General features: G+C 45.5%; 1 protein-coding gene across 1 annotated transcript in view; it reads right to left on the minus strand.

Moving 5' to 3' along the window:
* LOC147691801 (kunitz-type serine protease inhibitor 6-like) overlaps positions 1-13,622 on the minus strand; it is a 106,965-nt gene that overhangs the window by 52,558 nt on the left and 40,785 nt on the right. Inside the window, exon 4 of the mRNA XM_086938093.1 lies at positions 9,222-9,293. Within this exon, the coding sequence (XP_086794219.1) occupies positions 9,222-9,293 (72 nt within the window). The remainder of the gene's footprint in view (positions 1-9,221; positions 9,294-13,622) is intronic.

Raw genomic sequence — 13,622 nt, forward strand, 5'->3', positions numbered from 1 at the left:
AGTTACTTACCTTCAGTAACACTTTTTCTGGTAGATACAATATCTGCCTGTGGATTCCTCACCTTGTGAATATCCCCTTGCGCCAGCAACATTCGGAAATTCTTTTGTAGCCTCGCGCCGACGTAGACTGACGTCATAGAGACACGGCATCGCTCGCGACTCCGCTGACATCACCGACGCCTACAATAGGCCCACGCCGGCGTGATGACATCAGTTCCGCCCTTTTTTCCGTGCCATTGAGGTACATGGACGGACCAATGATAGTAGATATATACAAAGTATACACAGTACACAATAGTCAAGGCAAAACACACAGTGCAAAGCAAAAGCAGGAAAGCAAATGTAACATTTCCTTGACATCAAAATAATTAAACATTACATTACAATAACTCTGGCATAGAAGAGTGGACAACGGGGAGGCGGGTGGGTCAGTGAGGAATCCACAGGCAGATATTGTATCTACCAGAAAAAGCGTTACCGAAGGTAAGTAACTTGTTCTTCTGATAGATACATCTGCCAGTGGATTCCTCACCTTGTGAATAGAGTCCCACAGCAGTCCCCACTCCCGGAGGAGGGTGTCCACTCTTCTAAACCAGGAAATCCTGAAGGACAGAGCGCGCAAAGTGGCCGTCCCTCCTCACTTCGGTATCCAAGCAGTAATGCTTCGCAAAAGTGTGGAGGGAAGACCAAGTTGCCGCTCTACAAATATCCTCAACAGGTACACCTCTAGCCAACGCTGAGGTCGAAGACTTAGCTCTTGTAGAATGAGCTCTTATACCCTCTGGTGGTTCCTTACCGGCCAAAGAGTAGCAGATCTTAATGCAGAGAACGATCCATCTTGATAGGGTTCTTTTATGGACTGCCTTTCCTTTCTTGCAACCAGCAAACCCAACGAAGAGCTGGTCCTCCAAACGAAAATCCTTGGATCTGTCAAAGTAAAAGGAAACCGCCCTCTGAGGGTCCAGACGGTGCAGTCTCTCTTCCTCCTTAGAAGGAGGAGGGGAGGATAAAAGGAAGGTAGGGTAATGGACTGACCCAAATGGAAGGGAGTCACCACCTTAGGCAGAAAATCAGCCCTGGTCCTGAGAACCATTCGATCAGCATGAATGGTCAGGAATGGGGGCTTAGAACTCAGAGCTTGAAGCTCACTTACCCTCCTTGCCGAGGTTATTGCAACGAGGAAGACTGTTTTAAAAGTAAGAAGCCTCATGGGACATTTGTGAAGAGGCTCAAATGGAGCACCCATCAAAAAGGACAAAACAAGATTTAAGTCCCACTGAGGCACAATAAAAGGTGAAGGAGGGAACCTATTTGTGAGGCCCTTTAAAAATCTCAAAACCACGGGAGATTTAAAAAGAGACGTCTGGTCAGGCAAGCAGAGAAATGCCGACAGCGCCGAAAGGTAGCCCTTCACAGTAGCAACAGCAAGCCCCTGTTGCGCCAGAGAAAGGGCAAACTGGAGAACATCAGACAAATGGGCTCTCACAGAGTCAATAGGCTTCTCCCTACACCACTCGACAAATTTTGACCATCTATAAGAATAGACTGACTTAGTGGAGTCACGCCTGGCGGATAAGATGACATCCACCACATCAGGCGGGAGAGAAAAAGAACTCAGGTTGCCCCGTTCAATCTCCAGGCATGAAGGTGTAATGTCTGGAGGTGGGGGTGTAGAACCTGCCCCTCCATCTGAGAGAGGAGGTCTGCCCTGAGAGGGAGATGGAGCGGCCGGTGAGAGGAGAGGTCGAGAAGATCTGAGTACCACACCCTTCTTGGCCAATGCGGGGCGACCAATATAACTTGGGCCCGGTCTTGGCGAATCTTCCTCAGAACCCAAGGAATCAAGGGTATGGGAGGAAACGCGTAAAGGAGTTGATTTCCCCAACTCAACTGAAACGCGTCCCCCAAGGCTCCTTGCATCGGATACTGGAGACTGCAGAAAGACGGGCAGTGAGCATTCTCGCGAGTGGCAAATAGGTCCACCCGAGGAGTCCCTCACGTTCGAAAGACGTGACGAACCACCTCCGGGTGAATCCTCCACTTGTGGTCGGTAGAGAACCGCCGACTGAGACTGTCTGCACGCACGTTCAGAACCCCGGCCAGATTTGCCATCAGACAAATCCGGTGGTCCTGAACCCAGGACCAGAGACGCAGAGCCTCTCTGCAGAGACACTGCGACCTCACTCCTCCCTGCTTGTTGATGTACCACATCGCGGTCGTGTTGTCCGTCAGGACTTGGATCGACTGTCCACGAAGGGAAGGGAGGAAGGCCTTGAGCGCCAAAAGTATCGCCCGCAACTCTAGAAGGTTGATGTGAAGCAACCTTTCCTCTGGAGACCAAAGACCCTTGACCTCCAGATCCCCCAGATGAGCACCCCACCCTAGAGTGGATGCATCCGCTATAACCGTGGCCACCGATTGAGGTAGATGGAAAGGCTTTCCTTGAGACAGATTGCCTTCCACGCTCCACCAAGACAGATCCACTGCAGTGTCTCTGGAGATCTTCACTGACTCCCCGAGATCCCCGTTGTGCTGATACCACTGCCTGCGGAGACACCACTGGAGTGCCCTCATGTGCCAGCGTGCATGGTTGACCAACAGAATGCAAGAAGCCATTAGACCGAGCAGGCGAAGGACTTTCAGGACTGGAACGACCGCTCCATTGTAAAATAAAGGAATAATTTCCTGAATGTCGCGAATCCTTTGAGGACACAAACACGACAAACAGTAGTGTCCAGTACGGCACCTATGAACAGGTTGCGCTGGGAGGGCACCAGGTGAGACTTGGGTACATTTATCGAAAAACCCAACCTGAACAACAAATGAGTTGTCTCTTGCAGATGGAGCACCTTCTCTGACGGAAGGGAACACAGGTATCCACCACCGCCATCACCTTGGTGAAGACTCGAGGCGCAGTAGTAAGACCAAACGGGAGGACCGCAAACTGGTAGTGCTGCGACCCAACCGTAAAACGGAGATACTTTCTGTGCGACTTCAGGATTGGTATGTGATATACGCATCCTGCAAGTCGAGCGACACCATCCAGTCTCCTTCCATCAACGCTTGAAGAACCTGAACAAGGGTGAGCATCTTGAATTTCTCCTGCTTCAGATAGAGATTCAAGATCCTGAGATCCAGGATTGGACGAAGCCGGCCATCCTTTTTGGGGATCAGGAAATACCGGGAGTAGCATCCCTGACCCCTTTCCTGCTCTGGGACCACCTCTATCGCACCCTTTCGTAACAGAGTTAGAACCTCCTCCTGCAGAAGAGACAGATGTTCCTCGGTGCAAAAACCTTGACAAGGAGGGTAAACAGGGGGGAATTCCCGAAAGGGAAGGGCATACCCATTTTCTACAAGATTGAGAACCCAAAGATCTGTCGTAACAGATTACCAATCCTGTAGAAAATGGGTAAGCCGACCCCCAACCGGACCCACATGATCCTGAATAGCGAATCTAGGGCTGCTTTTCTGCGGCAGGGGGGGTTGGTAGAGGTGGAGGAGGGCTGACGTCCACGAGGACGCGCTCTTTGCTTTCCCCCTGTACGATCTGTACACTGAATTTTGCTGCTGTTGGCCTTGCCAGAAATTCCGAAAGAAGCGACCAAAGCCCCTAAACCTCCTGTTGGAAGAAGTGCCTCTGATCTGGAGACCTAAAGACTTAGCTGTTGCTCTGCAATCCTTGAATCTCTCAAGAGCCGCATCCGCCTTCTTCCCAAAGAGACCTGATCCATCAAAAAGGAAGATCAAGCAAAGTCGCCTGAACATCAGCTGAAAAGTCCGATGACTTCAACCAGGCTGACCTAGTGGCGACAGCAGTGCCCATAATACGAGCCACAGAGTCGGCAGTGTCCAGACCACTTTGAATAACCTGGCGAGCTGCCGTCTGAGTATCAGAAATCACTTCCTCAAAATCCTTCCGGTTGGCATCAGGAATTTTTGGAACTGCCTTCCTCATAACTAGATGGTAAGGTTGGATATCCTTAGAAGGAGCACCAGAGCCTGAGGGCAACTCCCACTCTGGAGAGAAATCAAGAGTTCCTGAATCCGCCAACTCCTCAAAACAGCTCTCCTCCAATTCACCTTCTTCAACATCAGATTGTGAATCCATGTACCTCTGCTCTTCCAAAAGGCGTTGAGCTTCCCTTCTGGATCTTTCCTTTACACGCCTCGCAGCCGGATCCACCTGCGGCTCCGACGGATTCGGGGCTGACGCCGGTATCGAATCCGATGGCACAGAAGAATGCCCTCGAGGACGATCTGGAGCAGGAGACTCTGGAATCTGCGTCGACGACTTCGGCAGAGCCGGAAATTGCCAATGCGGCGTCGGAGCCGGCATGTAAGGCATGAATGGAGCAGGAGGATAGGAGTGAGGAACACCCAGGCTGAAAGCTAAAGGCCCCATGGGACCCGAAGGTGCACCAGAGGGGTACCACGCCCTTAAGAAGACGCCATACATAGCGTTAAGAAACGCTGAAGGGTCCTGGCCTGGAGCAGGAAAGGGCGGCTGAAAACCATCAGGCCAGTCCTGAGGAGGGATCAGATTCAGCTCTTCAACAGGCGCAGAATCCACAACCTCCCGAGCCTCTTCCTCTTCACGGGCCGGGGACGGCGCTGGAGACTGATTCGGAGCCGGAGAGGGTACCGGAGCCGGAGTGGGAGAGCGCCCATGCGACTCTGAAGGTGAGGCCCCACCTTCAGGCTCAGAGACTTCGAGTGTAACCACCTTCGAACGTACCTTCTTCGGTGACCTCGACCTAGAGCCCGACTCCTTACCAGACCGACATCGGGACTCATGTCTCCTCTTCTTGTGTTTCTTCTTAGACTTCGAAACATGATCTGACGCCGACTTCGAAGACGACCTCTCTCGAGAACCAGATCTCGACCTCGCCCTGGACTTCGACCTCGCCCTTCGAGAACGAGACCTCGATGACTTCTCCTTTCCAACTTTCACCTTAGCAACCAGAAGTTTGGCTTCTCTCTCCCTCAGGGCCTTCGGATTCATCTTCCGACATGAAGAACAATCCTCCACATCATGGTCGGAACTTAAACACCAGATGCAGTCATCATGGGGGTCGGTAATGGACATCATTTTACCGCACTCCCTACAGGGCTTGAAGCCGGTCTTCTTGGATGACATCGTCGAAGAGACAGGATACAGAGAAGCAGAAATATGCAACAAAATGGCAACAATGTACCAGTAGGCTACAGAGATTCCCGATAACCGTTAGCGTCGATGACGCGGAAAAAAGGGAACTGATGTCATCACGCCGGCGTGGGCCTATTATAGGCGTCGGTCACGTCAGCGGAGTCGTGAGCGGAGCCGTGTCTGTGACGTCCTATCCACGTCGGCGTGTGGCTACGAAAAAAAATTCCGAATGTTGCTGACGCAAGGGGGATATTCACAAGGTGAGGAATCCACACGGCAGATGTATCTATCAGAAAAGTCTGGTGTCCAGAAAATCAGTATGTGATACTAAAAAGTTTGGAAAGCTCGGATCTAGTGGCCCACTAAAGGATACTAAGGGCAGATTACAATGTAGGTCGGAAAGTCTAAGAACAACATTCGGTTTGTCCGAAGTGTTTCCAACTGCCACAGAAAAAATTCCGACTGCCCCATGACGAAAGAAGGTAGTCATTCGGTCTTTCCGAATCAGTTCCGACTGGCATTCAAAGACCCTGAGTCAGCCATTACCGAATCGTAGAGATCTACGGGCCACGTTTCTGAATGGCCGATTGCAAAACCAGATTCCGACAGACGTTCCGACTTGGTCTGTCGGACAAAGATCGGCTGACAGAAACAGACTTTGGGGCCCCAAAGCAGGCCCCTCGCTCACCCAGAGGCCTCTGAATAGGCCTGTGGGGGTACCCATAGCACCCCTCTTTCCAACCATGCACAGAGTGTCTGGCACCATGGGGTACCAGTCACAGGGTGCAAGGTTTTCACAAACCACCCTTTTTTTTACCAATGGGAACCTGTGTTTTCGGTCAGGACACAGGCTCCCATTAAAGTCAATGGGAGTCCGACCAAACCGTGTTCAGAACCATCGTAATAGTTCGGACTCCCAGATCCAGAGTTGGTCGGACTCACCGTTCCAACAGTCTGTCAGAAAGCATTGCAACAGACTCTGGCCCATCGTAATCGGTCCCTAAGTTTCAACAGGATATATAAATCACCACTTTAGCATGCCCCTTTTTAGGCACAGTGGCTAGAACTTTAATTCCACAACCCTCACATGGCCAGGTCTCTAGCATACATAATCAATGACAAATCAAACTAAGAATCAAATCCTGGTTGAGCGCAACATGTCTTCCTGACAGAACCTCTTCCACTTGAAGACATGTGAACAGAGTGTTGATGTCCTTTTTGCTTCTTTGAAGACCTTTATACAGTCATTTGTAAGATAAGCGACTGTATTGAAAGTACCCAGGCAGCAAATGAAGGCCGGAATGGTGAATCCGACCAAATATCCCTTGCAGAAGTTTGTGAACAGAAGAATTTACTGCGGTTGAAGCAATACGTGGAGAAAATCTGACTACTATCACTGCTTCATTCAAAAAGGTGCTATTCGTATAATTTTTATCTTGTACTTCTGGATTTTGTATTTGGGAAGTACCGTAACCACAAATAACTGGCAAATTATTTTATATCTTAGTTCGATACCCTTAATAAAGTTACTTGCTGTGACGGGTTCCAATGTCAGGTAGCTCTGTATTGGGTACATTATATAGATAAGTAATTGCATTTATATAGCGCTTACTATCCCTTATGAGGCATCAAAGCACTTTTTTGGGAGTAGCACGCTACTCCAGAACCCATAGAGGATTAGTGTTGAATTAGTATAGTGAAACATGCAAGTACATTTTAAGTGGTGGATAGGTTAGTCAGTCAGTTATTTGGATTTGAAATGATAGCAGAAGGATAAAGGAGGAAAAAGGTTTGTATTTATATAGCGCTTGTTACCCCCGAGGGTGTTGATGCACGCTATTCAGGAAGCCCATAAAGGAAGAGTGGTGAATTAATATGGTGAAATATGAAGTAATTTCAGTGGTGGATATTAGTCCGTTATTTGGAGTGAGAAGGACAGCGGAGGGATAAAAAGGGAAGAAAGGTTTGCATTCATATAGCACTCGTTACCCCTGATAGGTGTTGAAGTGCTTTTCTGGCAAGTAGCACGCCACTCCGGAACCCATAAAGGATTGGTGTTGAATTTGTATTGGTGAAACATGAAAGTAATTTTAGTGGTGGGTATGTTAGTCAGTTATTTGGATTGAGATGGTATGGGGAGGGGTTTGTTTTAGGAGATCGGTATAGTAAAAGGTGTCAGATGATGCAAGGAGGAGTAGAGTAGGAGAGAGTATAGAAAAGGGTTATTTTGGGGATCATAGTAGTGGTATGGGGTTTTGGATAAACGAGAGAGCGGGTGTAGAGGATTTATTGATAGATGTATAGGCTGAGAAATGGGGTAGTGCATTGGAAATGCTAAATTAGAAGAAAGTGATAAATATATAGATCCATAGGTACATTGAAAGTATATAGATACATAAAGGAGGCAAGTATATTGGGCAGCATTTCTGGCCCCGACCAGTCTCGAACAGGCTCAAACAGGCAACTGAGCCTATTAAGGTTAGAGGTGACAAGGGCAGTTGCCTGTTTGAGCCTATTAAGGCTAGAGGTGACAAGGGCAAACAGGCAACTTCCCTTGTCCTCTCTGCCCTTCGCCTCGATGCCCTAACCCAGGCCTATTATAGCACTAGTAATCAGGGGACTCCTTCAGCCAATGGGAACCCTAGCCCTAACACTAGCCAACCAACACTAGCCCTGAAATCTAGAACCAATAGGAGACCAGGACCTTACAGCCAATCTTGGCCCTAGTCCAAGCACCCAATCAGTTCAAAAATCTTGATCTCTACGTACAATAGAGGCCTTATCCCTACCAGTAGTCCCAACCCAAGTCCAAGCAACCAATGGCACAGGAAGCCCTAGTCCCTATTTCCAATAGAAACCCTAACCCTAGTCTTAGTCCCACAACTAGTCCAGCAACCAATCACACCAGAAGCCCTAATCGCTATTTCCAATAAAAGTCTAACCCTAGCCCCCCCCCTACTCCCAACAACCAATAACATAGGAAGCCCTAGTCCCTACTTCCAATAGAAATCCTAACCCTAATACCAACCCTACATTGATTAAGGGTTCTGCTTGGTTTCTGGGTCTGATTCAAATACCCAACCAATGAGGACACCAACCATAATCGAATAGAAACACCAGATACAACCACCAATCAGTGTACACATGTACCAACCACGATCAGACCACATAAGGTCCCAGCAACCTCAGACAAGGTTTGCTAGCCAGGAAATTGGAAGCTGCTTCTAGTGTTTAGAATCTTCTAGGAGACAGACTGGCTCAATCCACATGTTGGACTTCTGCAGGTAAAGGCTCACTAACTTGAAATTTAACAATACTGTTTGAATAAAACTTTACTCCCTCTCCTGGCCAAACGACGAAGTGCACAGTCCCTAGTAAACAGTTTAAACAGCTCAGAATATATAAATCTATTATATAAGCTATTATATATGGTTCTTCTTGGTCTTAAAGTCAAATATTCAAAAAAATGTTGACAACCAGGAATTCCCAAGAAACCCATGCCTAATCTTTGAATTTGGCTGCATGGCTCCTGAAATTGGACAGTACATACGTTTAACCCTACCCCCTACTTAACTGAATGAATATTCAGAGAGATCCCAAAACACCCTACAGCGAGATCTCGTGTGTTAAACTAGAAAAGATTTTGCCTCTCATGTCAAAACAAATTAACATGATCCCATTGCTAGTAAGGAAGACCTCATAGTGACATATTTAATCTTATATAAACAAAACTATAAACGTCATCAATTAAACTGCATTTGGCAACTATAACTGCCCTCAGAAGATTCTCACAACATTTGCTTTTCTTTAAGATTCCTGTAGGGAAAAACAGTCACCTCCATTGGAGATTGAGGTGATGTTATAAAAAAATTGATGATCACCCCTCTCCTTTGAACCTATACACAAATCTACTTTTCATCTGTCATGAAAAAAGTCTTTTAGTAGCGATTAAATTAGTAATAAGGGTTAGGGAGACTGTCAATATTTATGGACATTTTTCCTAAGTTTCTAGTAGATTCTTTTTTGTATACATTTCCGTGCAATGTGAATAAAACATTTTTTTTTAAATTACCTTCATAATTAAATAGATCACTGGAATGTTTGAGAGGATAACGATCCAGAGGACTGCTATTGTTTTCAACAGCTGAAAGAAAACAAATTCATGTTAAAAATGGAAAAAGCAGCCACCACAAAATTATACTGATTTGAAAGCATACAGCTTGCTCATCAGGTCAACACCCATATACTATCTATATGTGATGGAATGCAGGAAGGAATTGTGAAGCAATGTGTAAAGGTGCCAGAAAAAAAATGAAAAGCTTTAAGTGGACAGTAAAGAGAAAATGATGAGGATCTGGTAAAAGTACCGACTGGTTGATGTTTGTGTAATTCGACAGCACTCAAAGGCAATCAGATTCTTCAGAGTTTGATCACAGTTCATAACATACTCTGGGTAGGGGGTTTGATCTCTATGGACTGAATGCACATGGAGACCTGATTCATGTTTAGATATATTTGTGCAGAGCTCCTACAGGTCCTCAGTACAGTAAAGGTGGTATTTGGGAGAACACTTTCTCTGCCAGGAAGGATTAATAATCAAAGGTGCCTATACTGTGACTTGTGTGTGACAGTGCTTTCAGGTTCCCAACTGTCAACCAGTGAGAAGTGGTCCCCGTGGAGAAGTGGTCTTGTAGGAATCATTCCAGTTAGTTTTCAGTAAGAATCAGGGCTTACCCGCAGCTCAGCACCACAGGGCTCAGAGTGCGCAATCTAGGCATTAGAGCAGGGGAAGCAAAGTGCTTCACAAAGGCACACGCATGAACCAGCATCTTCAGGACATAGGAGAGAATCCCCAGGGACTGCATGAGCAGAAAGCTTTTCATTTGGCCACTTCTAAAACACCAGAGGGCAAGTGCCACGGGTCCAAAGAGAGACAAAGCATAGAGAATGAATAGGAGTTTTAGGGATCCCAGACACAATTACTTCAATGCAGCACTTTAGTAAGATACAATATGGTGTACACCTATTCTGTCCCTGAAACCCAAGAATCCAGAAGTTTCCCCACCTCCAAAACACAAATTGAAGTCTACTGGTGATACTCAAGTGATGAAGAATTGCTAGAATAATCCCTATGGCAATCACACAGACCTAATTCTAGTTAATCAATTTTCACCCACTGTTTCATTCTAGAAAGACAAGCAATAAACAACTGTCTTGGTTCGTATCTAATGAGAACAGCAAAGAATGCCAGGCCCACTCCAGACAGGAATAGAAGCTACACAACTGCCTGCTTTGTAGCCAATATAGTGGTCTGAAGAATTATTTATGGATGAGCCAGCATCTACTCAAAAGAACAGAGGGCCAGAGCTATGAATAAAAGCAAGGCATTGTAGAAGTGTCCTTCTTTCAAAAGGAGTGTACGTGTGTGGGGGGGGGGGGGGGGGGGGAAGAATTAGGGAGGGAGATAGATGATACAAAGCACCTAAAAAACAAGTGATAATTTTTAAGTCACACTCTAGAGCGGTGGCCCAGATAATGCCTATGGCAGTTGCGGTACGATAGGCACTGCAGGGCATACCTGCTACATTGCAAGTGTACATTCACAATTCCTTAATGTAAGAAGGAAGCCATGAAAGAAAAAAAATATTCCAGAGAAAAGAATTTAGGGTAAAAAGATATTTCAAGACCCTAAAAACAGTCATTTCTCCAGTGCTGTCACCAACTGATGTCCCTTACATATTCATAAATTAGATCAGTATTTCCCTCATATGATGAGCTTGTGCTAGCTTGAAGAACCAACACACTTACTAATGGAAAGAAGTAGGTTAAGAAAACAACTCTTGGCATATGGTCTGTAGAGTCCATATTACTTTAACAAAGAAGCAGACACAAGAACCAATTTAGCACGGTCAAAGGAAGTATTACTAAATCACAACTTGCATGGCCTCTATACAGTTCATCAAGAGCAGCTCATGAGATCTTCCAATCAACCCTCCTGACACTCACACAGCCTGCCAAGAAGCAGTCTCTGGGGACAGAGTGCTCATATGTTCAATTTTTCAGACTAAAACATTGCTCAGAAAGGAGAGAAGGGAAAGGATATGGAGGATGAAGAGGAGAACTCTGTGGCAGCTCCTGCACCAACAGATTTTCTCAGGACAACTAATTTTTCTGCATTCTGGTGAAACACCACACACATGCTATGAGAACAGATTTAAAGGGAACCACAACAAAATAGTTATCCAGTTTAGAACATTGTTGCGACACCAATAACACCTCACCATCTCCAAGAACCAGTACAGACTTGTTAGCCTCTGGAATTTTTTGTGCATAGATATTCACTCTTCCACAGGCTTGAGATTACATGACACTGTCCAGTTCTCCACACAAACTTAGCTACAAACACACTTTTCCATCCCTCCTACTGCCCTGGGGTACTTATGTTTGTAAGTGCCAGCGGCAGCCCACATCCAACATGGTTTAAAAAATTTGTACCTAACATTCTGCAAGGGAAGTAAAAGAAGTCACACCAAAGGCAGTATAGAGAGTAGACTGCATAGATAATATCAAATGAAGGGTTTCTGCATTACCTCTCACCTATGAGATAATACATGTTACATCCCCATGCAATGTCTTTGAATCTGCAGTAAGCCCCATGTTAAACCAACTTTCTCAAAAAACATTACACACACTAGACACAAATTGGAGCCCAGGGACAGTAAATAAGTAATGGTAGTCAGACCATTAACACCTTACTGGAAAAGTCTGCTACTGTACCCATCACTGCTTGCAATTGGGTACACTTCACACATTTTTTTCCAGAGTTGTATATAGCCAAACTTGACCTGAAGGTATCAGGTATCAGAGTGCTTTACATGAGCACCAGTTTTGTAACATAAGGAGCATACTGTAGTGAAGGCAGGGCCCTGCTTGCACACATTGCTATGTTAGCATAGAAGTTTAAACACCATTTTGTTACTTTGCCACTTTTGCACACAACACTACATGTAACTGTTGTAAGTTAAACTGCTTGGTTTTCCCTCGCTTGAAAACAGCTCGTTTTGCACATCCCTAGACTTACATCGCAACCTCAGTCTGTACATAGTGTGCAGAAGCCTTCAAGGTCACCATAACAATGTATGCGGTTATTCGGGTTGATCAGCTCACGCTCTAGACACATGAGCACAGCTAACTGAAATTCTAGCGCCTTTAATATTGCACTGCATGCATGATTTGGTCACTTGGAGAAAATCCTTTTCCAGAGAGCGAGCTTTGCTGATCCTGATGTGATTCACTTCTGCTGAACTTGGAGGTATGGGGTTCCCCATTCAAGCCTAAGAGACCTATTACTATTATTATAAAACCTAGTTCCTATCAGGGGAGGGTGGTTGACAAGCTGCTATAGGACCTGTTCCCACTATCATTATATGATTTCTCCCTTTGGGTTTTATGGAATTGTAGCAATACTGATCGTATTATTTTTAATCATATGCCTGATTATGTTAGCAAAAATACTACATCTTAGAGCACGTCGTTCTATTAAAGATTTTCAACTTTTCACTTTGTGGACTGGTATGACAATTAAAACAAAAAAGTGTTCTTGATTCCTACCATTCCTGAGAGTACCCCAAGTCGCATGTTCTGGGTTGTCTAATTATTGGTTGCTTTGCTATAGGATGGATAGCTAATGAGATACTGATGCAAGTCAGTTAGGGTTTCTGGGTACTGAGGAGAGTTTTTTTGGTACACCACAATTCATTGAGGTCCTGGGTCTCTGCACAGTTCTGTGTACGAGCAGAATCCCTGCAACAATACTACCAAGACTAAACAGTACTTTTGCATCTTCCCACAATAGGGCAGTCTTTGAAAGTCTGAACCCCATTTTAGTTAAAATCTCAACCAGTGTACAAGCAAATATCCCTATGCCCCACAATACTTTATGCAACAGAATCCATCGGCTAACCATCTCCCTAAAGTGCAGACTGAGACCTTCAGGAATTAATCTAGTTATATACATGGTTTTCCACCTCATTAACTCTATAAAATTCTACCCAGTGTAGAATTCATTATTTCCTACTTCAAAGCTTGATGATTCTACCTTCTCACTTCCTTGTTCTTGCTCAGTCAAATTTATCTTGTAGCCTTCTCCACATTTTCTGGATACAAGATTTCCTGCACTATGACATGGCTGCCTCATAAGTTTCCTTTCAACTGACTGATGGCAGTTTTTTTCTTTCAAATGTGTGGTTTGGCCACCTCACATACCTAGCATTTAAATGGAATTCACACAATACCAAGACACCATCACCAAATCCGGTAGTGAAAAACAAAAGCTATTTACTCCTTTACGCGATCTATTGAAGATCTCTCAAAGATGTACTTTTAAATGTCGTAGTGCCTGGCCACATGCCATAGCTTCCCTTTGTTCCCTTGAGGGTTAAACGCAGGTTCCAGTGTTACAATCTTACCAAAA

Source organism: Lissotriton vulgaris, chromosome 9 (genome assembly GCF_964263255.1).
Source record: "Lissotriton vulgaris chromosome 9, aLisVul1.2, whole genome shotgun sequence".
NCBI classification, from domain to species: Eukaryota; Metazoa; Chordata; class Amphibia; order Caudata; family Salamandridae; genus Lissotriton; species Lissotriton vulgaris.